This window comes from Rutidosis leptorrhynchoides, unplaced genomic scaffold (assembly GCF_046630445.1).
Source record: "Rutidosis leptorrhynchoides isolate AG116_Rl617_1_P2 unplaced genomic scaffold, CSIRO_AGI_Rlap_v1 contig46, whole genome shotgun sequence".
Lineage (NCBI taxonomy): Eukaryota > Viridiplantae > Streptophyta > Magnoliopsida > Asterales > Asteraceae > Rutidosis > Rutidosis leptorrhynchoides.
This window is the reverse complement of record NW_027266693.1, coordinates 92,705-116,892: the sequence shown is the minus strand read 5'-3', so window position 1 is coordinate 116,892 and position 24,188 is coordinate 92,705. Positions and strand designations below refer to the sequence as shown.

General features: G+C 35.9%; 4 protein-coding genes across 4 annotated transcripts; 2 read left to right on the top strand and 2 right to left on the bottom strand.

Annotated features, from left to right (window-relative positions):
• Positions 1 to 4,018: 4,018 nt before the first annotated feature.
• On the bottom strand, positions 4,019 to 4,813 carry LOC139883846 (uncharacterized). The gene has a single exon (XM_071867963.1). It carries the CDS (start codon positions 4,811 to 4,813, stop codon positions 4,019 to 4,021), a length of 795 nt encoding a protein of 264 aa, XP_071724064.1.
• A 958-nt stretch (positions 4,814 to 5,771) lies between these two features.
• On the top strand, positions 5,772 to 7,997 carry LOC139883845 (QWRF motif-containing protein 7). Its single transcript, XM_071867962.1, has 5 exons — positions 5,772 to 6,464; positions 6,726 to 6,962; positions 7,240 to 7,329; positions 7,699 to 7,806; positions 7,923 to 7,997. The coding sequence occupies exons 1-5, from the start codon at positions 5,772 to 5,774 to the stop codon at positions 7,995 to 7,997; spliced, it is 1,203 nt and encodes a 400-aa protein (XP_071724063.1).
• A 414-nt stretch (positions 7,998 to 8,411) lies between these two features.
• LOC139883849 (sec1 family domain-containing protein MIP3) lies at positions 8,412 to 13,585 on the bottom strand. The gene is made up of 7 exons (XM_071867967.1): positions 13,538 to 13,585; positions 13,310 to 13,453; positions 12,871 to 13,020; positions 10,811 to 11,293; positions 8,896 to 10,380; positions 8,727 to 8,795; positions 8,412 to 8,540 (listed from the first exon to the last, which is right to left on the bottom strand). The coding sequence occupies exons 1-7, from the start codon at positions 13,583 to 13,585 to the stop codon at positions 8,412 to 8,414; spliced, it is 2,508 nt and encodes an 835-aa protein (XP_071724068.1).
• Positions 13,586 to 14,900: 1,315 nt separating this feature from the next.
• Positions 14,901 to 23,146, top strand: LOC139883848 (structural maintenance of chromosomes protein 6B-like). Its single transcript, XM_071867966.1, is given in 29 exon segments — positions 14,901 to 15,009; positions 15,158 to 15,263; positions 15,379 to 15,515; positions 15,983 to 16,038; positions 16,256 to 16,342; positions 16,426 to 16,746; positions 17,220 to 17,339; positions 17,743 to 17,877; positions 18,328 to 18,404; positions 18,533 to 18,608; positions 18,683 to 18,757; positions 18,916 to 19,020; positions 19,334 to 19,503; positions 19,603 to 19,705; positions 19,851 to 19,963; positions 20,286 to 20,490; positions 20,652 to 20,783; positions 20,910 to 21,024; positions 21,158 to 21,243; positions 21,322 to 21,417; positions 21,544 to 21,683; positions 21,894 to 21,996; positions 22,096 to 22,175; positions 22,252 to 22,318; positions 22,320 to 22,331; positions 22,507 to 22,564; positions 22,670 to 22,767; positions 22,893 to 22,987; positions 23,089 to 23,146. Coding segments are annotated over 29 exon segments (3,135 nt in total).
• Positions 23,147 to 24,188: the final 1,042 nt, after the last annotated feature.

Sequence of the window (24,188 nt, the reverse complement as noted above, 5' to 3'; positions counted from 1 at the left end):
CCATTTTCGTCTGTCGGAGAATAAAGCTAGGGTTTGATGGTTTTCTTGATGTAGTTGATCAAAACAATAGATTCAAAGCTCTAGATTCACTATATTAGATGCTGTGAATTGAATGGTTAAGTCAATTTCATCAATTACTTAGTAATGAATAAATTTTGAGCTCGATCAGTTGTGTTCTACAAGTCTCAGTCAGAATTTGGGGCTTTTGTATGCTGCACATATTTCTTGTTTGTTTCGATTCTGTGAAGACACATTGAGCATTTGGAACTTGTTGCGGAGCTTTTTGCAAAGTTTAAGCATGAGAAGAGGAGATTAAAACATTGTCATTAGCCATTTTAGTTTACAGTAAACAAGTCTATTAGCCTCTTTCAATTTCAGTTAATTTGTTAAAGAAGTAAAGCTACAGAATCGTTTATTAGATCATTTTAAAGCTTTATGCAATGGTGGTTTCCTCTGATCATATTAAAAACAAAAAGTCAACTCAGAAGTCAAGTTTTGAAGCTCTTGAAGTGTTTTCTGCATTTTTGATGAAGAAGAGATTTTTGTGTCTGCAAATCGTCGTTTTCTACTGAATGTAAAGGATAAAATCAGAAAGGAGTAGTGGCCAAGCAACAACAGAATGGAATATACAATGTGGCAGCTAATCCGACAGTGGTCCCAAAAGGCAAAACTGTTTTACACAACCTTTTTCCTTATCAGCATTTTATTATTTTCAATATTGTAAAATTGAAGATTATGACGTCTAGGTCACTGCAAACACTACTATATAAACTTTTTATGAGCTCTCAGATTAATGAAATCAAAATTGCAGTTGTTATTCAAAATCATCAAGAGTTCATCATTTTTCTTTTTCACAGTTTCAAATAGCCTAATAATCCTGGTTGTATTGACAAGAGAGAAACTTAGTACTAAATCTTAACTAAACTAGTTTATAGGCTCCAAACACAATAGATACCTACACTAAGCCTCAGTTTTTGATTTAGTTTTGCATAAGTTTGATAATCATCCTTTTAGTTACAGGATTTAAGTTATTCTGTCTGTCTGTGTTCTGTTGTTCTGTTTTTTGCAGTTTTGATGCCTGTGTTTCATCTTCCTGTGATCATAGGTGCTTCAACAGTAATATGCAACATTCCTTCGTATAATTACAAAGAGGTGGAATCGGAATTGTGGGAGGAACCCAGAAGGCAGCCGAATATGCAGGTGAGTCAGTAGATGGTTTGGGCAAGTTTTTGAATGGAAAGATAGTTTCAACAAACCTGACATGCCGAGATGTGTAAATGCGGGTACTGGTAGGATCGAGACAATAGAAAGCATTCTGTGTAGACGAGTAACCTAGGAAAACACAAGCTTTAGACTTAGGTTCCAATTTATGTGCAATATATGATCTTAACCATGGGTAACAAAGGCAGCCAAAGATTTTTAACTTGTGATAATTTGGTTGACTATGAAACAGGCAAAAATATGGACTATGCATGGCTAATGTTGGTGTGGGCATTCGATTGATGAGGTATATGGCTGTGGAGAAAGCTTGAGACCAGTATGTGAGGGGGGCATGGATGCGTGGGAAAGCAAGGCGAGACCTGTTTCTACAATATGTAAGTGTTTACGTTCAGAAAGTCCATTGTGTTCGGGTGTGTGTGGTGGCGAGGTTCGAAAAGAAATGCCATGACTTGAGAAGAATTCCTTTAAAGCAATGAACTCCCCACCATTATCCGAATAGAAAGTCTTAATAGGTTTAGCGAAGAATTTTTCCACTAAACTTTTAAACCGGATAAAAATCTCTTTAACTTCAGACTTGTGCTTTAAGGTATATAGCCATGTATATTTGGTATGATGATCAATGAAAATGACATAGTATTTAAAATGATCATGGAAGAGTATTGGTGAGGTCCAAACATCAGAAAATATAATTTTTAAAGGCTGTGTAGACACAAGAGATGATTTTGAAAAAGATAGCTTATGACTTTTAATAATTTGACAAGAGTGACAATTATTGAATGACTCAAGTGAACTAGGAATTGACTTAATCTGATTTTGAGACAGGATAGCTTTGACGACTGGTTTGGCAGGATGACCTAGACGAGCATGCCAATGGGAGGAAGTAGCTGCAGTAGTGGAGAAAGCGAGGATAGGCAAGGAAACTGACGGCCACTCATATATTCCGTTCCGAGGGGACCCCCTGATGATTGGATTTATCGTCAAAAGTTCCTTCACAACAAAAGAATGAGGTGAGAATTCAATAGACACATTATTGGTAGTACAGAATTGATTTACAGACACTAGATTCCTTTTCATAGTGGGAACACATAGAACATTATCTAGGTGTAATTGTCTGTTGTTTGCATTAAGTGTAGTACTGCCTATATGACTTATTTGCAAACCTGTACCATCACCAATTTGGACATCATCCAGACCATTATACTGATGGTGCATTGCCAAATTGTTTAAATCTGCAGTAACATGATGAGAAGCCCCAGTGTCAAGCAACCACGGAGAGTGAGCGATAGAAGGAGAGGCAGCAGTGATGACAGTATTGGCGGTTGGCTGATTTGAAGCCTGTGGAACATTTCGAAAAGTCGGACAGCGCTTGGCACTATGGCCAACAACACTGCAGAGCTGACATTTTCCCAGGTAAGGTCGTGGTCTAGACTGTTGTCGAGAGGCATTCCAGTTTTGTTGAGAATGGGATTGCCAAGTGTTTTGATTGCCGCGATTGGCGTGTTGTTGTTGTTGTTGTGAACCTAAGAAACTAGAATTTGGTGCCCCTTAGGGACGCCAAGAGGAATTATGAGCATAATTGTTGTACTTGCCCGGAGAATGAATTTGTATAATTGGCTGTTGCAGGAAAATGAGTTGGGGCAGCTGGCTGCATATCTGCTTCAGCAACAATGAGTTTCTCCAGGAGTTCATCAAAGTCAATGGAACTGTCTCTATTGTTGACACTGGTGATTACTTTGCTGTAGGTATCATCTAATCCCTTTAGCACTTTATCAGTAATATCTTCTTGGTCCATAGGAGAGTTCATGAATGCGAGCTGCTCTGTTTTAATCTTGACAGCCTGCATATATTCAGTAACAGATAATTGCCCTTTCTTTAGATTGTCGAGCTGGGCTTTTACCTGTTTTATTTTCCCACAAGAAGGTGTGGCATACACTTTTTCAAGTTTATCCCACGCCTCTTTAGATGAGGTGCATGTTGCTATAAATGGAATAATTTCAGGGCTTAAGGCACCGATAATAGCATTAAGAATAAGGTGATCCTGTCGGACCCAGAAGTTGTGGGCAGGATTTGGTGATGTAGTCGAACCTGTGACTATAGTGGCTGGTGGTTTTGGTGTGGTTCCATCGACAAAGCCGAAGAGGTCATATCCAACGAAAATGATGTTGAACTGAAAGCGCCGGGCCATGTAATTCAGGGATGTGAGCTTGAGAGGAGCCTGTGCGGCTGGGTTAATGGTGATAAGATTGGTGGACGGGGAGGAGTTGATTAGCTTAGTCATGGTAAACGACTTCAAGATGGTAGGAAAAAAAAACTTGACGTTAGTCTAGCTGCTCTGACACCATAATATGAATGATTAAGATAGGAAGTTTTTGTGTGTATTCATTACTGTATGATCAATACATTTTATATTCCTTAGAGTTAGTGTCCTACAGAGTTACAATTATATTTGACTAAAGCTAATCTACTGCATAACAGAATAACAACTTATTGTTTTGAATTACAGATAACAGATAGAATGGATTTGTGCTGCAATGGGCTCGTGAGGCCCATACACTCTCTAATAGTAGGTTCTGAAAGTTGTCCCTAGCTTCAATCTTGCAATGAGAGATTGCTCCAGCTGCAATTTTACCTCGACAACTCAGATATGGTCGGAAACCAAAAACGAAAGAAAATAGTTTAACCCGACCAAAAATCTCTCTAGTTTAAATAAATCTAAAACATAGAACACAAATAAACGTAATAATAAATTTGTTTCCTCCACCAAAACTCAAGCTTAAACTTAATTACTATTTTAAACTCATTTATTGATCTCGCCTTTCATCTTCTTCCCATCTTGAGATTCTTCTTCGTCTTCATCTCTCTTCCTCTTAAGGACATTCACAATTCCTTGAAGTGCCATGTCAGCATCTTCTATCTTCATCAATACTTCGGCAACCTGTGCAGGAGTTATCTCGATATCCTCTAAAAGCCCCTGGATTTCTCCGATAAGTGGATGTTCCTTGACGTCCAAGTAATTGAAGGCCAATGTCCTGAATCCTTGAGCTTTAATATATGACATGTGAATATGCATATCCATTCGTCCTGGCCGGAGTAATACCGGATCTAATTTTTCTTTATGGTTGGTTGTGAAGACGACTATCCTTTCATCTCCACAACTTGACCATAGACCATCAATGAAGTTTAGTAGTCCTGATAATGTCAGCTGCAAGTTTAGGTCATTCTTTTCGGGTTCTTCACACGCATAAATCCAATTAAGCTTAATTCCTTGGTAGACATCAATGATTTGCTCGCCCTTATCGAGTTGATAAGACATTTTTTCCATATGTAACGTCTTGACGACTTTGAGCTTCTCGGTGTTGTTAGGGTTTAGTTTCGTCGATAAGTAGCTCTCGGCCGCCTGATAAACCTCGTTTGTTCCGAAAATGGAAAGGGTCTCGTCGATGTATTGGTCGAAGGCTAGAGTGAGTGCTTGCGAATTAGTGAAAAGTAAAGAGCGGATTCTGGTGTAGATGTAATTCCTTATCGGAGTTGGAATTAGGCTATTCACCAACGTTTGAAAGAGCATTAACGAGCCCGTCGCCGAAGCGTACATGGAGAATATCGAAGATGGGAATGCTGTTTCGAGTTTCGGAAAAATGGTTCCTTGCAAAAATCTTTGTGCCTTTCAGTTGATGGAAAACAAGAAAAGCTTGCAAGCACTCTTAGAATAAATATAGTTTCGGGGTTGTAGGGTTTAATTTATTTTATGTGTTGTAAATTCTGGGTGCCCAAGTGAATTCTTATATATAAAATTGTTTTGGTGTTTGATTCCTTATGCAATTGTTTCTCTGGGATTTAATTTAATTACTATGATATGATATTCTCTTCCGATAATTTGTTTTTTATTTTGCAAGTTATTCTCTTTGGATGATATAGTTTGTAGAAAGTAGAAGAGTTTTTTTTTTTTTTTTTTTTATGCATAATATAATAATTTATCCATTTAAAATTCATTTTCTAAAAATTAAATTATAATTTTCAGAAGGAAGAGACGTAAATCATTGAACCATATTCTGGTCTATACGTTTTTTTTTTTTTTTTTCTTATAATTTGGATTATATAAAAGGGTTAGTTCTCTCCAACTCATGCAAATTTAAGAATTGCATCTCCGAAAAATCAATCCCATCGACCACCGAGACGGAAGTCCACACGAATAACCATTAGGCCAACTGGGCTTAATTTTCTACGTCTTTCTTAATATATATATATATATGTATATATATATACACACACATAAACTCTTCTTTGATATAATATTCATACGTGAAAACCTTGAAGTGATCATAAATCCAACAAACATATACATGTATGCATGCACTTTTTACACATTGTAAGTCCACTCTCAACGTGCTATCATCAACTTCCAAAGTCAAACTACAACTAACGTTTCATAATATTTAAATTATACATATGTTAAAATATATATTCCTACACATATATAAATATTCTCAATTAAGTCTATGGTTACATGTTTATAATTTCAATTCCAAACTTATTCCCCAAGCAAACTAAAAATGAACAGTACTGCTACTGAAACTCGCCGCGGGCACCGTCAACCGTCTAGCCGAACCACCAGCCCAACGCCACCGTCACCACGACTATTACGTAGCAAAAGCGGAGCCCACCCGGAAAATATCCGGCTTAGTTGCTCTTCTTCATCAACGTTAAATTCAACAAATACAAGTACTAATTCTACGAAACGATCTAAGTCAACTACAAAGTCAAGATCATCATCCATCAACAAAGAAAATTGTGATTATCAAGAGAATAATTTCTTATCGAAGTCTCGATCGAGCTACGACAACAACAAGAATAATAAAAGTAGTAGATCAGATGGATTTGTCAGATTTATGAAACGTGACAATGATGACGTCAGCAACAATGCGTCAACTTCTAGGAAATTGAAGACGAGATCGGGGATGGGGTCTCCGTCGGCGTGGGCTTTATCGCCAGGAAGGACGTCGAGTTTTGGGACGGCGGCGGAATCTCCTGTGGTGGTGGCGGCGGCGGCAACGACTGAGAAGAAGAGAGCCGGTGGGGGAGGAATGCGTGGGGTTTTCAAGTATTTTAGGCAGAAGAAGAAAGTGTCACCAATGCAAGAAGAAGAATATCATCAGTTTAGGGTTTTGCATAATACATTGTTGCAATGGAGATTTGTTAATGCTAGAAGTCAGACAACAATGGACAATATGAAGATAAATGTCGAGGTAATCAATTAATTAAATTAAAATTAGAGTTAATTAAATTTTATTTTTTTTATAAAATATGAAATTTTCTATCATTAAATTTATTAATGGTCGAATTGAATCATATTAATTATCCATAATCTCTAGATAGAATTCCTAGTTCTCGTTGATATTATCATTAGCATCGTCTATCGCTCGGGACAAATTTACAAATAAAGTTTATTTCATCCACCATAACGATTTATTTAATAATAATATTGTTCTTACGTGTTTTGTTTTCAGGAGAAACTATTTTCTGTTTGGATGAGAATCTTGAAAATGAGAAATTGGATCATGGAAAAACGAATTCATGTACAAAATCTCAAACAAGAAATCAAATTTTATCAAATTATCGCCCCTCAAATTTCTTTACTCAATAAATGGCAAAAATTGGATGGCAAAAATCTTGAAGCAATAAGCAGGATCACGAGAAAGCTCGTAGGAATTTCCTTGAGTCTCCCTCTCGAAGATGACGCTAAGGTTTGTATTGTTAATATCTAGCTACGGATGTAGCCAAGAAATGTAGCCCGCACTATATATATAATATTTTTTATAGCACGCGCTCTCACATATAATTGTACATTTTCACTAGTAAAGTTTATTATTATATTTATATAAACAAAAATTAAAACTTCTTACTCGCAATGCAGCTTTTTCTAGCTTGTACACAAATCCACCCTTGTTAATATCGTTGAAATTCCTATATTTTCAATTATGGTTTTCGAATCTGAATTGGCAATTTTTTTTGTTTAATTAGGCAGACCCGATTGCTATGGAGGAAGCAATGAGCAAGGCAGTGGAAGTAATGGATGAGATACAAGTCAACATCACCAAATTCCTACTCCAAGTAATTTTATTTCTATTCTTTTCTTTTTTATTCAAATTTTTTTTTCTATTCATAAAAAAAAAAAAAAAAAAATCTCAACTAATTACATAAATTAATCATTATATTTTAGAAATATATGTCAATATTGAAAAACATTATAAAGAATTCACGAGCTTGCTTGTGAACGATGTTGTTTAATAATATATTATATCATTTTTATCTAGTTCGGAAGGTTAGGAATTTCGAAGATTATTGAACCATGAACATAAATTAACTGGACTACTTTTAAATTTTTTAATAATAATAATAATTCTTCAGCAATTCCTTTATAAAAAAGAAAATTAATTCTAAATAAAGTTGAGACACATTATCTAACAATTTTATTTGCAGGTAGAGAAAATACTTTATTTAGTAACTGAGCTTTCTAGCATAGCAGAACAAGAGAATGAGCATTTGGAAGAGGTTGAAGAAATTCTAAACTTGGTTTCTCCTTTGTTGGTACGTTTATTCTTAACCTTTACTTGATAAACTGCAGATTAATTATATTAATTAACACTTAAATAAATTATTTCATAAACTCTATTTAATATTTACAAATAAATCTTCTTGAACAGGAAATGGAAGAGAGTTTGAGAGCACATCTCATTCAAATAAACGACTTGGTCACGGAAGATTTGATTTTCAATTGATCAATTTTGAGCGGTGTGTTCTGTTAGATACCCGACCTTGGCCTCCCGACCATCGACAAACTATTCTAGCATCTCCTTCTACCTAAACCACGCAAAGGGTCATCCGACAATTTTCACGAGTAAATTTTCGATCGATGATTTTAAATGTAATCGATTGATGATTTTAAATGTAATCGTATATCGATAAATTAATAACCTCAATTAATTAATAAAATTTAGCGCTCTCGATAACTTCCAAAATTTTCTTCTTTCATTATAAAAAAAAAAAAAAAAAAGGAAAAAGAAAAGAAAAGGAAAATAAAATTCTTCTTTAGTATAAAAGTTTTCATAACATCAATTATTCTGTACAAGAAAAAAGTACACAGATTTTGTTCAACAAAGTAAGAGAAACATTTTTATCAGATTTCAGACATATCACATGAAGCTAGAGTCTCCTAGTAAAAGATCAAACATGTTGTCAGGAGTTAAAAGAGTTGTTCCCGCCAGAATCAATTCCACGTCAGGTCTTCCGATTTCCGATAATGCCTCCTGAATTTCACGAACCTGACAATGTTGCAATACAGAAATGTGACTATTCAAAAATTTGGTTAAATTTGAACATATGAACGTATTTGCTCGTTTTTGTTCATTTGTCTCCCCTATTGATAATAGTTGTATCCAAAAATTCTGAACAAGCCAACATTGTAGAATAGTTTTTTAAAAAGAAGAAGAAAAAGGTGCAAGACGTACCTCAAGGCAGTTGATTCCCCCAATAACAAAAACTAGAATGACGTTGTGATCAGCAAGACTAGGTTTTGCCTATAGAATTAAACAAGAAATTAAAAGTTAATTATACATGACTATTGTAATTTGTATCATTCATTATTCAACAAAAAGGTACCAAAAAAAAAAGGCTTGCCTGTCCGAGACCAAATCTTCCAAATCCACTTTTGAAAAGTCGCCCTACAGTCGAGGAGTGGTACTCCAATCCTGGAATATCGTGCTTTCCTAACACCCTTGTAATAATCTTATGAAGCAATCCTCTGTTTGTGAAGGAATAGCTTTCTAAAGTCAATGCACCTTCACTTAAGGGTATGTTTTTCATCTTCAAAGTAGATAACTTATGAAGGAATTTGAAAAGATTATCTACCCTATCACGTAACTCTAACTTTAACTGCACGTTAGAGTACACTTGATCTTTATCATCAGAAATATCAGTATCATCATCACCCCAGTTACCCCATTGATCATCATCATTATCAAAATCGTCCATTTCAGATCGATTTGATTTCCCTTTCTCATTTCCTTTTGACTTATCCGAGTTTATATTCGCCTCCAGCTCTTCCGTTAGACCATGAAGAAACTTCAATTTTACAGCTGACGGGTTTTCCAGGATTGCGTCAACAATAGCTTCTTTGAGAAAATGTTCTTCTTGCCAAGAGAAAGGGCCATTTAATCCAGAAGTTGGAAAATTCTCACCAGCAATCATATATCCTACGGCTGTAAGGAGCAACGCATCTCGAAAAGTAAGTAATGGCTGAGAGGACGACTCTGCTTTCCCACTTTTCTGTAAAGCACTCTTATTTATAAGATCACCAATCTGACTAGCTAGACTCTGACTGGTATCTCCAGCACTGACCCTTAACATTTTCTCTGCACTGATAAATGCATCCCACCTGTCGCTGTTTGGCTCGTCAAAGGCAGCTAATGTTGCTGCTGCTATCTGAATAATTCCTTTGTTTCTTAGAAAAGATGACTGGCTTTTCGCCAGTGCTTTAATCATGGACTGCAAATCTGACTTTGTCGCAGCACCAGCTCGGTTTCTCATATTAACAGTTATATTTTCCCGACGCAAGGTTTCTTGTAGCCACTTCTTTACAACTACGTTACCATCTTTTGCTTTTCTATCTAATATAGCTTCTAAATACGGTGTTCCGCAAAAATTCTCAGTAGAGACAAGTGATCCATCAAGTAGTTGGCTCTCGTCCACTCTGTTGCTGAGATCAACTGAATCCATGGATTCTGAAGAAGCTTTAAACAAATCCCAACTTTTTGTAAAAGTTTCAATGCAACTTGACAGTGTGTCTGATTTGGATTCTTTTTCCTTTAATATTTTTGCTAATGGTATCTTCACATCAAGAGGAGCACGTTTTAAGCTAGATTGTGAGCCTTTTGTGTGGCTATAAACTGTCCCTTCCCTACGTGGCAAGGATGAATACATACGATCGACAAGAGAGTCCCCATGGCAGCATGGAGTAAGAAGATCAAGGGTGCGATCAATCAGTAATAATCCTGATGATCGTTTTCGGCGTCCTACATCGTAAAGACTTGACATGTCTGTTAGAATCTTCCCAACAGTTTTTGCCAAATCACCAAGGGAAAATATTTCCAACTTCAAGTCCATCTACACATAGGCAACAAAGAAAGTGCAGAAAAATATGTAAACAGGCTGATTCCACATAGCTACATATTTCTAAATTTGGCGCACATCATCTTTCTTTTGTACGCCACTGTCCTTAAAGACCAGACAGCTACTCAACTAAATGCAATGCACTGGCCATGAGAAAGGTAAAATGGATATTTAACCTAGGCAAAGTAGATTAGTAGCTACTGATGTATAATGAGACAAGACACTCTTTGGTATTTTGATTGTTAAATGTTGATGCCAACCAATATTTTGGGAAACATAAATTTTCTATGGGATATATGTCCGAAGAAAGAAACACAGTTAGATGTAAAAACGCTGTTTCTAAATGCAAAAAGGGTAAAAACACTGTATCTACATCCAAAAACACGTTTTTGAGCACCATTCTAAACACACAGTGTTGAATTACCTTGGCAGCCAGGTGATAAAGAAAGTTTGCAGTAAGTGTTGCCCCTGGGGGACTATCATCGCCATCATAAAGTTTTCCAGTACTCAACGAAGGCAATCCTGGACTAAGGGAGTCCTCATTTTCCACGGATAAGCATGCTTCAGCAACTGATCCTTCTGAGGGCAACACAAACACCCTGGGTGATAAGGGCAAAAGAATCGTGGGGAAATGATGCACGGAAACTACTAAATTCTCGCCTACGTCCTCAGCATGGTTTAACTGATTATCTCCATGAAGATTTCTCTCACTAACATTGTCAAATAGGCGAGAGAAATCAGGCTCAGTAGAAGTTGTAAGCTGCGACCATCCTTCATCGTCTTCTGTCTCTCCAGATTTTGTCTTGGATTTTCTTACAAGCTCCACGTAATCTTGGAAAAGTAGGGACTCGTATTCTTGATACGCATCTGGTCCCAGAGGTGAATCAGGATATGCCGAATGAGCTACCTGGAAACACAAAACATGCAACAGAACTCAGGAAAAATGTTAATGTAACAGTCTCGAACAATCCTGCTTAATATTGTTCATAAATATCCCACCAACAAGGAGTTTTCATCATCTTGTCCAAGAAAACCCCAATCATCATTCTCCTTTATTAAACGCAAAATGTACAAGCTCCAATTCTTCCACCACATACAATCATATATAAAACAATAGGGAGAGCGACTAATAGGCCTACTATTTCAGACTGTACTTTGCTCCACAGTCTCTCAAATAGTAGGCCTATTGAAGGTCCTCCCAAGCAAGCTCAATCAAATATGGAAATATAAAGATTGAAACAGAAACATGCTCCTTTTTATATCTCCTAACAACAACTAGGCATTCTTTTCTACGAAAGAGAGGTTGTTCCTAGAAATCGGATCAGCATTCCAGCAATTAGGGGAAAAAAATACCCAACACTACAAAAAACTTGCACATTATGTAAAAAACTCATCATTCAGAAACATAGATCTTTACATCTGTGAGATGTCAAATTTAAGCCAAGTAGACGACGACAACAACAAGCCTCAATTCCACCGTGTGGAGTCGGCTATATGAATCCTCAGCTTTTAAGCACAAGGGCTATGTGTAACTCACATGCCGTATTCCGACGCATATATGATATATATATATATAGGAAATCATCCAATGAAACATAGAAACATATATAACTAGCACTAACCTATAACTAAAACATATACCCTACAAATAAACCTACTATCCCAAACTAAATTATCTATAAGGCATCTATTACATGGATACTACGCCTCCACTCCCCTCTCTCCTCTACTAAGTCTTCTGAAATATCTAATAACTCTAAATCCTTCCTAATTACCCTCTCCCACGTAAGTCTAGGTCTCCCCCTCCCTCTCCTCTCTGTTCCTATATCTATGTCATCACACTTCCTAACCGGAGCATCTATAGGTCTACGTCTCACATGCCCGAACCACCTAAGTCTACCCTCTCTTATCTTCTCATCTATAAGTGCAATTTTAAGGTTGCTCCTAATAGTCTCGTTTCGTACTTTATCTTTCAAAGTAAGTCCACTCGACCATCTCAACATCCGCATCTCTGCAACCTTAACCTTGTACTCTTGTTGTTTCTTTATCGGCCAACATTCACTTCCATATAGAATAGCAGGTCTCACTGCTGTTCTATAGAACTTCCCTTTGAGCCGACTTGAGATATGTTTATCACACAAGATATCGGTTGCTTTCCTCCATTTTGCCCATCCTGCTTGAATGCGATGAGTGACATCCTTGTCAATCTCTCCATCTTGTTGTAGAATAGATCCTAGATATCGAAATCTATCGCATCTAGGTACATCTTCTCCTCCCAATTGAATGGTATTGGATTGACCCCTTTCTTGTCCACTAAAATTTTGGTTCAATATCTTTACGGGACACAAAAGAGAAAGCCCATTTGAAGTTTCCAAAAGGATAATCAATGTACTAATGCAAAGCAACCAAAGATTAACAAAACCAGCAAACAGGTTTCGATATATAATATCAATAAAACCCCTGAAGTTGGGAACAATGAAGTACCTCAGCTATGGATGTAAATACCATACAACGACGAACACCTTGATGTGTGGACAGACAACGTAAAATGTACCGATGAGCATCACTAAGTAAACGAGATGTCATAACCATAATTTTTCTTGCAGAATCGAAATTTGTGTTCCAGTCACCAACCTATAAGGAAAAAGCCATACACAAAGTTAAACATGCCCAGAAATCAACAATCTAGGGTATCAAGAATGCTACACTAATCCCACAATAGTCTCAAGGTTCCTGGCTCCCTTTATTGTTTAATTGCATTTTAGCACCAACACTGCTTAGATCTAAATATTTGGCATGAAACGATATAAGACCCACAAAACATAAAATTTGATTAATTTATAGTATTATGAAAGAAATATCCCAAACTCCAAATGTATGAATAATTAAAAAGTTATGACCAATATATGAATCATGAGCTTACAGCATCAAGAGGAGAAACGTTCTCCAAACTGCAAACAGCTCGTGCCCCAATTTCCAGAAGCAAAGAAAATGCGCCACTATATTGGAAGCTTTCAGTACATCCAGCATCCAAGTACACAATAGCACCTTCGATATGTTCTGAAATCTAAATAATATGATCGAAAATCAATGATAAATCTTTAACAAGGATAGAATTCTCACATCAACTCATCACTGAAAATGGACTTACTTGAGTAATGGAATCGAGGCAAGTCTGGGTCACATCGGTTAAAGCCATGGAATCTATGTTATTGAGATTCAACTTCAGGGAAGGTTAGATTCTGTAAAACCAAAAACCGATTTTTTTTTTTTTATTGATTTGCAGCTGAACCTGATCATCCTCATGATAATAATATCAATACAATCAGCAACAACAACCCAAAAACACGAAAAAAATCTCATTCACAAGAAGCATGCTTTATAAATTTATAAAATTTCCAGCCAATCAATCAACCAATACACAGACAAACATAAATCACAGCATGTCAACACTCACTTGAAGAACAGTTTCAACAGACATTTCATCGAACACTTACAGGGCAACCCACCATATAACTTTAATCAATTAAGCTAAAGCTTGAACTGAAATTGGAAAAATAAAATACTAACCTGAAGACGAGTGTAATTGAACATGAGAAAGAAATTTAGGGATCTGACGAAGAAGATGAAGAGATGGGAATCACACAAAATTTCATCGGCAAGCAAAATTATAATTTTTGTCCCTAATGTTTCACTTTAAGATTCACTTCATCCCTTATATTCTATTTTAAATATTTTGTCCCTATATTTGACAAACGAGAGAAGTATTTGGTCCTTTTTTACTAAATTGTTGATGAGTTATTTACGAGTATAATAATTTCCATACCACTTATTATGATCAACTAGATTAGTATATAAACACACCCAAACAAACACAATAAGGCAGACACATGATTTTAAGCTAGGAGTGGGCAGAATTATCCGAACCGGCCGAATTAAGTTGGTGTCGATTCAATTTCAGTTTGAAGGCAGCTCGGTGTTTATAACTGAAATTTTGGAGAAAATTCGACTGATAAATTATTTATACACATAAATAATATAATACGTGTCATTATTTTATTGATTAATTTTTAATTTGTTACGGACGTTAGCGAAAATAGTCCAAATACCCCCCAACATTTGTTAAACATAAGGAGAAATAGTATGGTGAGAGCGAAGTGGGCTTTGTAGGACCAAATATATGGTCCCTACAAAACCCATAATAAGCCTATTGTCCATTGCTTCCCTGCGTAAGCCCATATTAAGAATTCAAAATCTACAAAATTAAAGCCCGGTCCATGAAATGATTGTGCGAGTGCATGGAGTAATATATGCACCCGCATTGCATATAATAATACTCTTACAATCTTCGCGCCACAAAATCCCAGTTCCCTTCCAACTCTCCCACTATTTCCACTCACAACTTTTGCTCACTGAATTTCAAAATGTCTCTCTCTCTAAAAATCAAATTGAAGTTGCGACGAATATAGAGAGAGACGGCCGGAATTTGAACGGCGGTTAGAATCGAAGTTGCGATGGGAGCGGGAACGATAATTAAGATCCGATTGGAGAATTTCATGTGTCATAGTAATCAAGAAGTTGTTCTTGGAGAGAACGTGAACTTCGTCACTGGTCAAAATGGAAGTAAGTCTCGTTTTCTCTCTTCCTCTCTATTGATCTATACGAAGATACAGTAATCGTGTTTGTGATTTAGCTAGAATTAGGGTTTTATGTGTTTTGGAATTCGATACGTGATATTTAAGTTGATTTTTGGCTGATGATTCTTTGTCAGGTGGTAAAAGTGCAATTCTCACTGCATTGTGTGTTGCATTTGGTTGTCGAGCTGCTAGAACGCAGAGAGCGAGTACGTTGAAGGATTTCATCAAAACCGGTTGCAGGTTTGTTGTCGTCGACGTTGTCATGATTTCGTGTTTTGATCAAATTCTTGTTTCTTACTTTGTTTGACTTTGTTTTTGGTTTGTGTACGTCTGCCGTTTTACACATGAGGTGCAGTTATACTGTTGTTCAAGTGGATATTACTAATGAAGGGGATGATGCATTTAAGCCAGAAATGTATGGTGATGTCATTACCATTGAGCGTAGAATCACCGTCACGAGTAATAACACCACCACTCTTAAGGATTCTCATGGTACGAATCATCTATCTCTTACATACTATTTTATGATTGTAATTAAGAGGAAATAATTGATTAGGGCCCTGCTCCTGGAACAGCCCCAATTAGCACTTTGGCGATAGTCATTATCCTCTTACTTTAGTTAAGAATAACAATGCACCATGAAAACCTACTTGTAATGCATCACTCTTTTCTTTTCTGAAGATCAAATGATCCAGTAAGAGAACTATAAAATATCACATGAAACTTATCTATAAGCCAGCATATGGGCTTCATATAATTATGAAAATCCATTGTGAACGACACTGGGATCAGAATATGATTCTTTATTTTTTCCTTGTTCAATAACGATAATGATAGATATTCTGCTTGAGAAAAGTGTTGTATATTGGTTATTCTGGTATAATTTCCTTAAATAGTCTATTTTGATTTATCATGATGCTTTAATTATTTGTTCATGTTTTTCTTGTATTATCTTATAGGGAAAAAGGTTTCTAATAAAAAGGGGGAGCTCCTTGAACTCGTTGAGCATTTTAATGTGAGTAGTCAGAAAACTTTCTTAGTTTATCTGATCGTTTATTTAATATTCTATTAAATTTGGTTCTGATTACTTGTGGTATGATGCTTTCCATTCTTATGTCAACCAAAAGATGAAGCAGTTTCTTATTTATGGTTTTGTTATTTAAGAATAATGAGACAATCTATTTTGTGAGTTTTAACGATCACATTAATACTATTTGCTTTGTCCATAACAGATTGATGTTGAGAATCCATGCGTAATAATGAGCCAAGATAAAAGTAGAGAATTTCTGCATTCTGGAAATGACAAAGACAAGTTTAAGGTAACATCAGCATTTGTCCAAATTCTATTTCTAGTAGATAAAAGATTGGCTGCTATACTATACTGACATGAATTTGGCCACAGTTCTTCTACAAGGCTTCACTGTTGCAGCAAGTTAATGATCTCTTACAAAGTATTGAGGATCAAATAGACTGCACAAATGAAAAACTTGATGAGTTAGAGGCTTCAATAAAACCCATAGAAAAAGAGCTCAAGGAGATACAAGAGAAAATAAAAGGCATGGAGCATGTAGAACAATTGTCTCAACAACTAGAGTTAGTGAGAAAGAAGCTTGCATGGTCATGGGTGTATGATGTTGACAAGCAAATCCAGGAGCAAAGTGCAAGGATTGAAAAGTTTAAGGAGCGGGAACAAGCTTGCCAAGCAAGAATCAATAAGATATCGGTGGGTGAGGATTAATATAGATACTTATTTCTTAAGATTAGTTGGTAAGAGAAGAGTTTTTATTGGAAGGACCACAGTTTGTGTGTCTATCTTTGTGGGGAGGCAGATCAAATGAATTAAATACATGGTTTCAATAGTTGTTTCTAGCTATCTTACCTTTTTCTTTCTTTTCTTTTCTTTCAATAATTGCTATATACTGTATTTAAGCTGTTAGTTCTACATTTTTCATTATTTATTTCCTATTATATAGTATTTAAGCTGATTCCTCTGTACCACATTACCCCTTGGTTCTTATTTTATGATAATATTTGATACTAGTTCATTCGTTTTTTATTGATCAGTGTTCTGATTGCATGTATTATTGAACAATAAACCCTGCAAGAGATATGAAGTGCTTGGATGAATAAGGGTCACTACGTTCATTAATGAAAGTGTTTTCTGGAAGATGAATATATTGTTAATTTGTTTTTCAGAGTCAGATAGAGTTATATCATGACCAACTTGCCAAGAAGAAAGCTCAAATTGCTGTTATGTTGGAAAAAACATCAGAAGTGAAGAGGATGAAAAGCGAGTTGGAGCAGTCTGTATCTAAGGTATGTGGAAGACAAATGAAATGTTTGTTGCATGAAAAGTATGTCCTGGTAGTGTTACATGATGGATTGATAATTTTTCTTAATTTCTCAACCTTTTCCTCTCACTTCCTTCGTTTCTACTGCATTGGCTAACCAAACAGTTTGCTTGAAAGAGTTGCTATTGGATTGAGCTCTATGAATAGATTTGTCGTGTACAATGGCTTATAACCAGTTTGCATTTTTCTTTTCATTTTCTTGGCATCTCTCTATTATTTATCTTCTTGCACATATAAATTAAATAATCTTTTATTGTTTGCTAGTTTATGTTTTTCGCTATTTATGCTCGTTTAATTTGTGCTTTTATTTCCCTCCTGGTCATTCACATTTTTGTTGGTCCCCTATTAATACAAGAATATTTTGTTAGGCTACTAAAACAAAGCATGAGCTAGAGGAGGAGCATGGGCGTGGAATTAATAGCATTAAGAAAATGCAGAAACGGATTGGGTTTCTTGAGCAACAAGCCCTAGAAATTCATGAGCAACATGCCAGAGATATGCAGGTAAAGCTTTATGGCAATCCGGAAGAGTTTCTTATGTATGATATTGCTTTTCTGTATATTCGCCACTTTTAGTTTGTTTATCGTGCTATCATAGTGCATGCTCTTTATGAAATGTCATCTCAGTTTGTAAATCTTGTTTGACTCTTCATATTAATCTTTATTACATGGAGATATTTGTCATTACTCCTAGTGTGACTTAGTGGTTTTATAGTGAGTGATGAAAAGGAACGAGAAATCAGACACAGGCCAATATTATGTAGAATACACTGCTGCTATAAAATATTTGGCCCTATCTCCATCAAGTTGTTGGGATGTATTGTTTTTGGGCTAGTCAACTTATCTGCTGAGTTCAAAAGTTCTTAACGAAGCCACTGAACCAATTTATACCAAAAATGAGTTTCGTTTTCTTCTCTCAATTTACATCAGCATTTATCCTTCTTTTGCATCCAGGCTGAAGAATCAGAAATAATGGAGAGGATGACTGCTCTCCAGCACGAGGTTGATGAGATTAATTCAGCAATTTCCAGGTTGTCAAACAATTCAATTAATTATCATCAAAAAAAAAAAAAAACAATTCAATTAATTTTTGTATTATTACTAACCTTTACGATATAATAGATTCCATCTTGATCGACTGTACCCTGTGATATTTCAGGTTGAAGGAAGAAGAAAGTGCCTTGTCAGATAACATATCAAAGGAGAGATATGAGATTAGAACGATCAAAGATGAGGTATTAGAATTAGTTGCTAAATTTATTGGAATTTTCCCTCAAGAAGAGTTTTATCAAATTTATTGATGTTCTAGGTTGATGATTGTGAAAAGAAACACCGTGAGATTACTGATTCCATCCGTCAGCTGCAGCGAAATCAAACAAACAAGGTATGAGCAAGTGCTTTACTATTGTGCTCAAGATGCGTATAATGTTGATGCTTTCCCAAATTCCTGCATTGGCAGGGGATCAGTTTGTGCTCTGTGAAGTTCTTTAGTCTAGTAGATGACAATAGTTATAATTTATGACAAAAATCCTTCTCTGGCAGGTTACAGCTTTTGGTGGAGATAAAGTGCTTAGTCTTCTGCGTGCAATTGAGAGACAACATCGGAGCTTTAGTAAGCCACCAATCGGACCAATTGGTGCCCATTTGGTGAGTACTGTCAATCGTGGTTCAGATTAATTTCTTGTCCAACTTGCACAGATAATGGTTTGTCTGAAGGACCTCTAGATCTGCCTTTCCAGACACCATCGTCACCTAAAATTTCTCTGGCACAGTACTTTTTTATGCTATTTATAATTTTATTCGGACTCTCCTTTTTTTCTTGGTGCGGGCCGTGCGGCTATCTTGTTATTAGTCTTCACTTGTCGGTTTATTCAGAGGCTGAATCTTTTAATATATCTTTTCACGGCCATTGTATGGTCTAGAAACCTAGAGATTTAATGTTATCGATCATATCTTGCAGACTTTAGTTGATGGTGATACTTGGGCTCCTGCTGTGGAGCAAGCAGTTGGGAGGTTGCTAAATGCGTTTATAGTTGATAATCACAAGGATTCTCTTGTTCTGAAAAGATGTGCAAAAGAAGTGAATTATAACAACCTTCAAATACTTATCTATGACTTCTCGAGACCAAGGTAATAGACTGATTATTGAAAACTTTCACTTCCTTTTACAAATTGGCTCTGTGTTCAGTTGATGAACTTTCCTCTGAAATTTCTTCTGTTGTGATGTAGGTTGAATATGCCACCTCACATGCTTCCGCAAACCAGGCATCCAACTACGTATTCTGTTCTAAATTCAGATAGTCACATTGTTCTAAATGTCTTGGTGGATATGGTAATTTGCATACTTCGTCTTGATTCCTCGTTTACCTTCCTCACTTTTCCTTTTTTTAGGATCTGTGTCATAGGTTGCTCTTTTATTTTCTGCTAAGGTCTCCGTACCATAACATTTCTTCTCAATACTCTGTTCATATGATCAGGGTAGTGTCGAGAGGCAAGTGCTTGTTCAAAATTATGATGCTGGTAAAGCAGTTGCATTTGACCAAAGAGTTTCAAATCTGAAGGAGGTTTATACTCTCGATGGATATAAAATGTAAGCCAGAAGCCTGATTGCAAAATTATCACATGCTCGTTCTTTCCCTCTATGCTTTCAATAAAACCGGCACAAATCAGTAATCATGTAAAACTACTACATGCGTACTCCTATCTTAATGGTTCCTTTGTTTCAAATACTGAACATTTTTAGAGCTCTGCATAAAACCCTCTCTATATTATTCAACATAAAATCTCCATAGTTTATCATAATTTTCCACTCACCCTTTTTTCTCCCTTTCTAGACCTGCAATGTGATGCCATAACATTTCATTTCGTTCCTGTGTTTTGTGACTGATATTTTTGCGTGATTTTTTTCCCAGGTTTTCTCGTGGTTCTGTTCAGACCGTTCTTCCACCGAATAAGAGGGCTAGAGGTGGGCGCCTTTGTGGTTCTTATGACGACCAAATAAAGGCCCTTGAAAGGGAGGCTGCAGGTGTACGAGAAGAAGTAGAGCATCACCAGAGGAGGAAGAGGAAGTCGGAGGGGATACTTGATGGTCTTCAGAATAATCTAGACACTGTGAAGGTAATGATAACGTTTCCGCTGTTCTTGAATTTATTTTATTTTATCCTTAAACAAGTTGAACTGTACTGAAGAGCATTGAGCACAAATTCTGATCTGGCGTTCATCACTTTATGACTATTCTATCTATATTTCTCAATTGTAATATCTTTTGTGCTGTGTAGAGGAGGCGGTTAAATGTAGAGCGGCAGCTCACAACTAAGAATCTAGAATTGAAAGATGTGAAGAGTTCATTTGTGGCTGAAGAGAAGTCGACTTCTGCCTCGACTGTTGATGAGCTTCAGCACGAAATTTCGGTTCGTAGAATAGTGCTCATACTACCTTTATAGTTCAGTCAAATACATTACAATGTTTATTGTTCATAAGTTATTTCCTTTCCTGGGCTTTGACCTTTCATGTCAAACTATTCTGATGTTGTCTAGAAAATCCAAGATGAGATTCAAGAAAAAGAATATGCTGTAGACAAGATTCGTGTCAAGATGAATGAAGCAGAAGCGAAGGCTGAAGAACTTAAATTATCATTCAAGGATTTATGTGGTATTATAATTGTTCCTATTATGATTTTTGCCCAGCACACTAATAAAATACCCATCACAGATTGTAGTCTTATATTTTTGCATGATTATATGTTGATTCTTTATTGTTTTTGGTGCATGATCATCATGTGTAGATTCGGCAAAAGTGGAAATTGATGCGTTTGAGAATGCCGAGAAGCAGCTAATGGACATCGAAAACAATATAAACTCTAAAGAAGGGGTAGGTTTTAAGGCTTCACTTCCAAAATTTTGCAAGCGCCAACTTTTTTAGGCTCTCAAAATTAAACTTCTATTGCAGGAGAAGGCTCATTATGAAGGTATAATGAATAACAAAGTCCTCCCCGATATCAAAACTGCAGAGGACGATTATCAGGAACTTGTACGCAGCCGTGAGGTACATGAATCCATTCGTTTAGATTGGATTTCATTCTAACCCAGTATTAGAAAACCCTTTAGACGAAACCGAATAGGTTTTACGTTTAGATTCTTTTGCTGATAAATTCGCAATGCTTGGTCGCAGGAGAACTTTAAAAAGGCATCTGTTATTTGTCCAGAGACTGAAGTTGAGGCATTTTTCGGAGAGTTGGCTGACAATTCCCCTGAGAAACTTAGTGCCTTGTTAAAAAGATTGAAGCAGTCACTTCAACAAGAGAGCCAACGGTATGACCGAATTTTTTCTTAAATAGTTTAATTTTATTCAAGAGGGCGAGCTTTGGCGCAACTAGTTAAGGTTTCTCCTCTTTGGAGGGGAATCCCCAAAGTGGGGAGCCTTAGCGCACCACACCGTTTGCCCTTTTTTTTAAGTTTAATTTTATTCCATAGCTAAATAATAACTGGTTTTAATTCCATTATTATTTTGTTCGCTGGCAGATGCTCTGAATCTATTGACGACCTCAGGATGTTATATGATAAAAAACAGCGAAAGATTGCTAGGAAACAACAAAATTTTACAAGATTTCGTGAAAATGTCAAGGTAAGTTATATGTTTAAATATCTCGTCTCATATTGTATGGTTAATTTTTTAGTTGTATGTTGAAAGGTCACTTATTAAGTTCCAAATGTTGTTTTCCAGACTGTTCGAAATGCCATGGACTTGAGATGGCAGAAGTTTAAAAGAAATGAAACCTTATTGAGGCAACAATTAACTTGGAAGTATAAATTTCATTGTTTTTGAAATCTTTTTTCGCATCCTATTTTCATTGTTTCTCTAAAGAATCCTTGCTACCAGATTTAATGGCCATTTGGGAAAGAAAGGTATTTTTGGACGTGTTAAAGTTGATTATGAAGAGAAAACCCCTTTCAGTAGAGGTAAACATGTGACGTGTTCCATTTTCATTCCTAAGTTAAAGTTTGACAACTATACCCCTGTGCGGGGGGAGGTTTAGGGGTATTTTTGTATAAATCTCAATTTCTCGTTGTTTTTGTTAAGTTGTTTGGATTTTCTCTATGTAGTATGCTTCTCAATTTTTTATTTTTTTTTCAGGTTAAGATGCCCCAAGATGCTTCAAGAGGCAATGTTCGTGACACTAGAGGACTTTCAGGTTCTCTTTTTTTAACTTTATGAACACTGATTGTTTGAATTCTAATTTTTTTGTAACTTTTTACCATCAACTGTAACATTTTACCATTAAATTTTCATTCTATAGGTGGTGAAAGGTCATTTTCAACGTTGTGCTTTGCATTAGCACTCCATGAAATGACTGAGGCACCATTCCGAGCCATGGATGAGTTCGATGTATTCATGGTAGGTATTTTTAACAAAAAGTTATGCTTGATTGCAATTTAATACTCATAGATGACGTTTAAGCTCTTTAGGACTGAGGTAGTGTAAATAAGTTGTAACAATAATTATTACTCCTTTTTTTTCAGGATGCTGTCAGCCGAAAAATAAGCTTGGACACACTGTTGGATTTTGCAGTCTCTCAAGGATCCCAGTGGATTTTAATAACCCCTCATGATATCAGGTCGATTTCACTATCTCGTATAAACCAAACCAGTTGTCTCCCATTTTTGCATCGAACCGAACCGAACTAACATTTTTGTGGGTTACTGATTTTGATTACAGCATGGTAAAGCATGATCCAAAAGTTAAAAAGCTGCAGATGGCTGCTCCTCGGTCTTGATTTATCCAGCTCCCAGTTATTTTGAGCTTTTGTTGAATTAAGCTTATGTAAATTAAAATTAAATGTTTATGTTCTCGTGTTCAATCGTTTTGTCACTAAGATAGCTAGTATTATGTATTACCTCCGTCCAGAAATTACGTAGTAAAGAGACATGTATTTCCGGACTGAAAGGGTAATATTTTGCTTTAATTATTGAGTCCGTAAGAATAGGAGTTTATGAAAATCGAAAGAGTCTGAATTAGTTTGAATGTTGAATTGTTTTAATCCGATTCACTGTTTTAAGAGTCCCACTCCCACCACACATTGTTTCACGATTCGAGTTCATTTTGTTTTCAAGAATTTTGTTTTTCAGTGGAGGGAAAGAAGTTTTACTAATAGAAATAGTCTAGTCAGATCGTGTCGATTAGGGTAACGTATAGCTTTCCAAACTAGATATATTATCGTCAATAACTCTGAGGCGAATTATAGATGGAAGTATGCCGGACATAGGCATTCAATCAACAAAATTAGCAAAAAAATAAAAAAGCAGTAAGCTATCGAATTATCTTATTTTCATCTTGTTTGATTATAGCTGCATCGGAACTGGATAATAAAAGCTCTTATACAGTAGAAATTTTTTAAATTAATATTCGATAAATTAATAAATTTTTTAAAATAATAAATTTGTTCGGTTTTGATTTGGGCCAATATAAAAAATTGAAAAATTCGATAAAATAATAAGATAATAATTTTTCGGGAGATTCCTTTATAATTTTTTGTCTCAAGAAAATCATAAATTAATAATTCATAGAAACTGAAAAAAAATATATTGCACTCTATTGAAATATAATTCAATAGTTGTCTCTTTTTCTTTAAAGTTCAAGTCTATTTGGAGCCATTGCCACCAAGTAAGAACACAGTACAACTATTGAGTCACAAGGTTCACTGTAACGTAATTCTAAGAGACATGGACTAATTTATCTTTTTGTTTGATATGTACAGTATAATTACTTAGTTTATACGGAAATATAAATTACGTTAAATCGGTTAAAAACTCTTTAAA

Coding starts and splice junctions, on each gene's coding strand:
- LOC139883849 (XM_071867967.1), bottom strand. CDS start 13,585: ATGGCTTTAACCGATGTGACCCAGACTTGCCTCGATTCCATTACTCAA. Junction 10,381..10,810: donor TTTATCACCTGGCTGCCAAG/GTAATTCAACAC, acceptor GCCTATGTGTAG/ATGGACTTGAAGTTGGAAAT. Junction 8,541..8,726: donor GGGGAATCAACTGCCTTGAG/GTACGTCTTGCA, acceptor CAACATTGTCAG/GTTCGTGAAATTCAGGAGGC.
- LOC139883846 (XM_071867963.1), bottom strand. CDS start 4,813: ATGTACGCTTCGGCGACGGGCTCGTTAATGCTCTTTCAAACGTTGGTG.
- LOC139883845 (XM_071867962.1), top strand. CDS start 5,772: ATGAACAGTACTGCTACTGAAACTCGCCGCGGGCACCGTCAACCGTCT. Junction 6,465..6,725: donor ATATGAAGATAAATGTCGAG/GTAATCAATTAA, acceptor TTTTGTTTTCAG/GAGAAACTATTTTCTGTTTG. Junction 6,963..7,239: donor CTCTCGAAGATGACGCTAAG/GTTTGTATTGTT, acceptor TTGTTTAATTAG/GCAGACCCGATTGCTATGGA.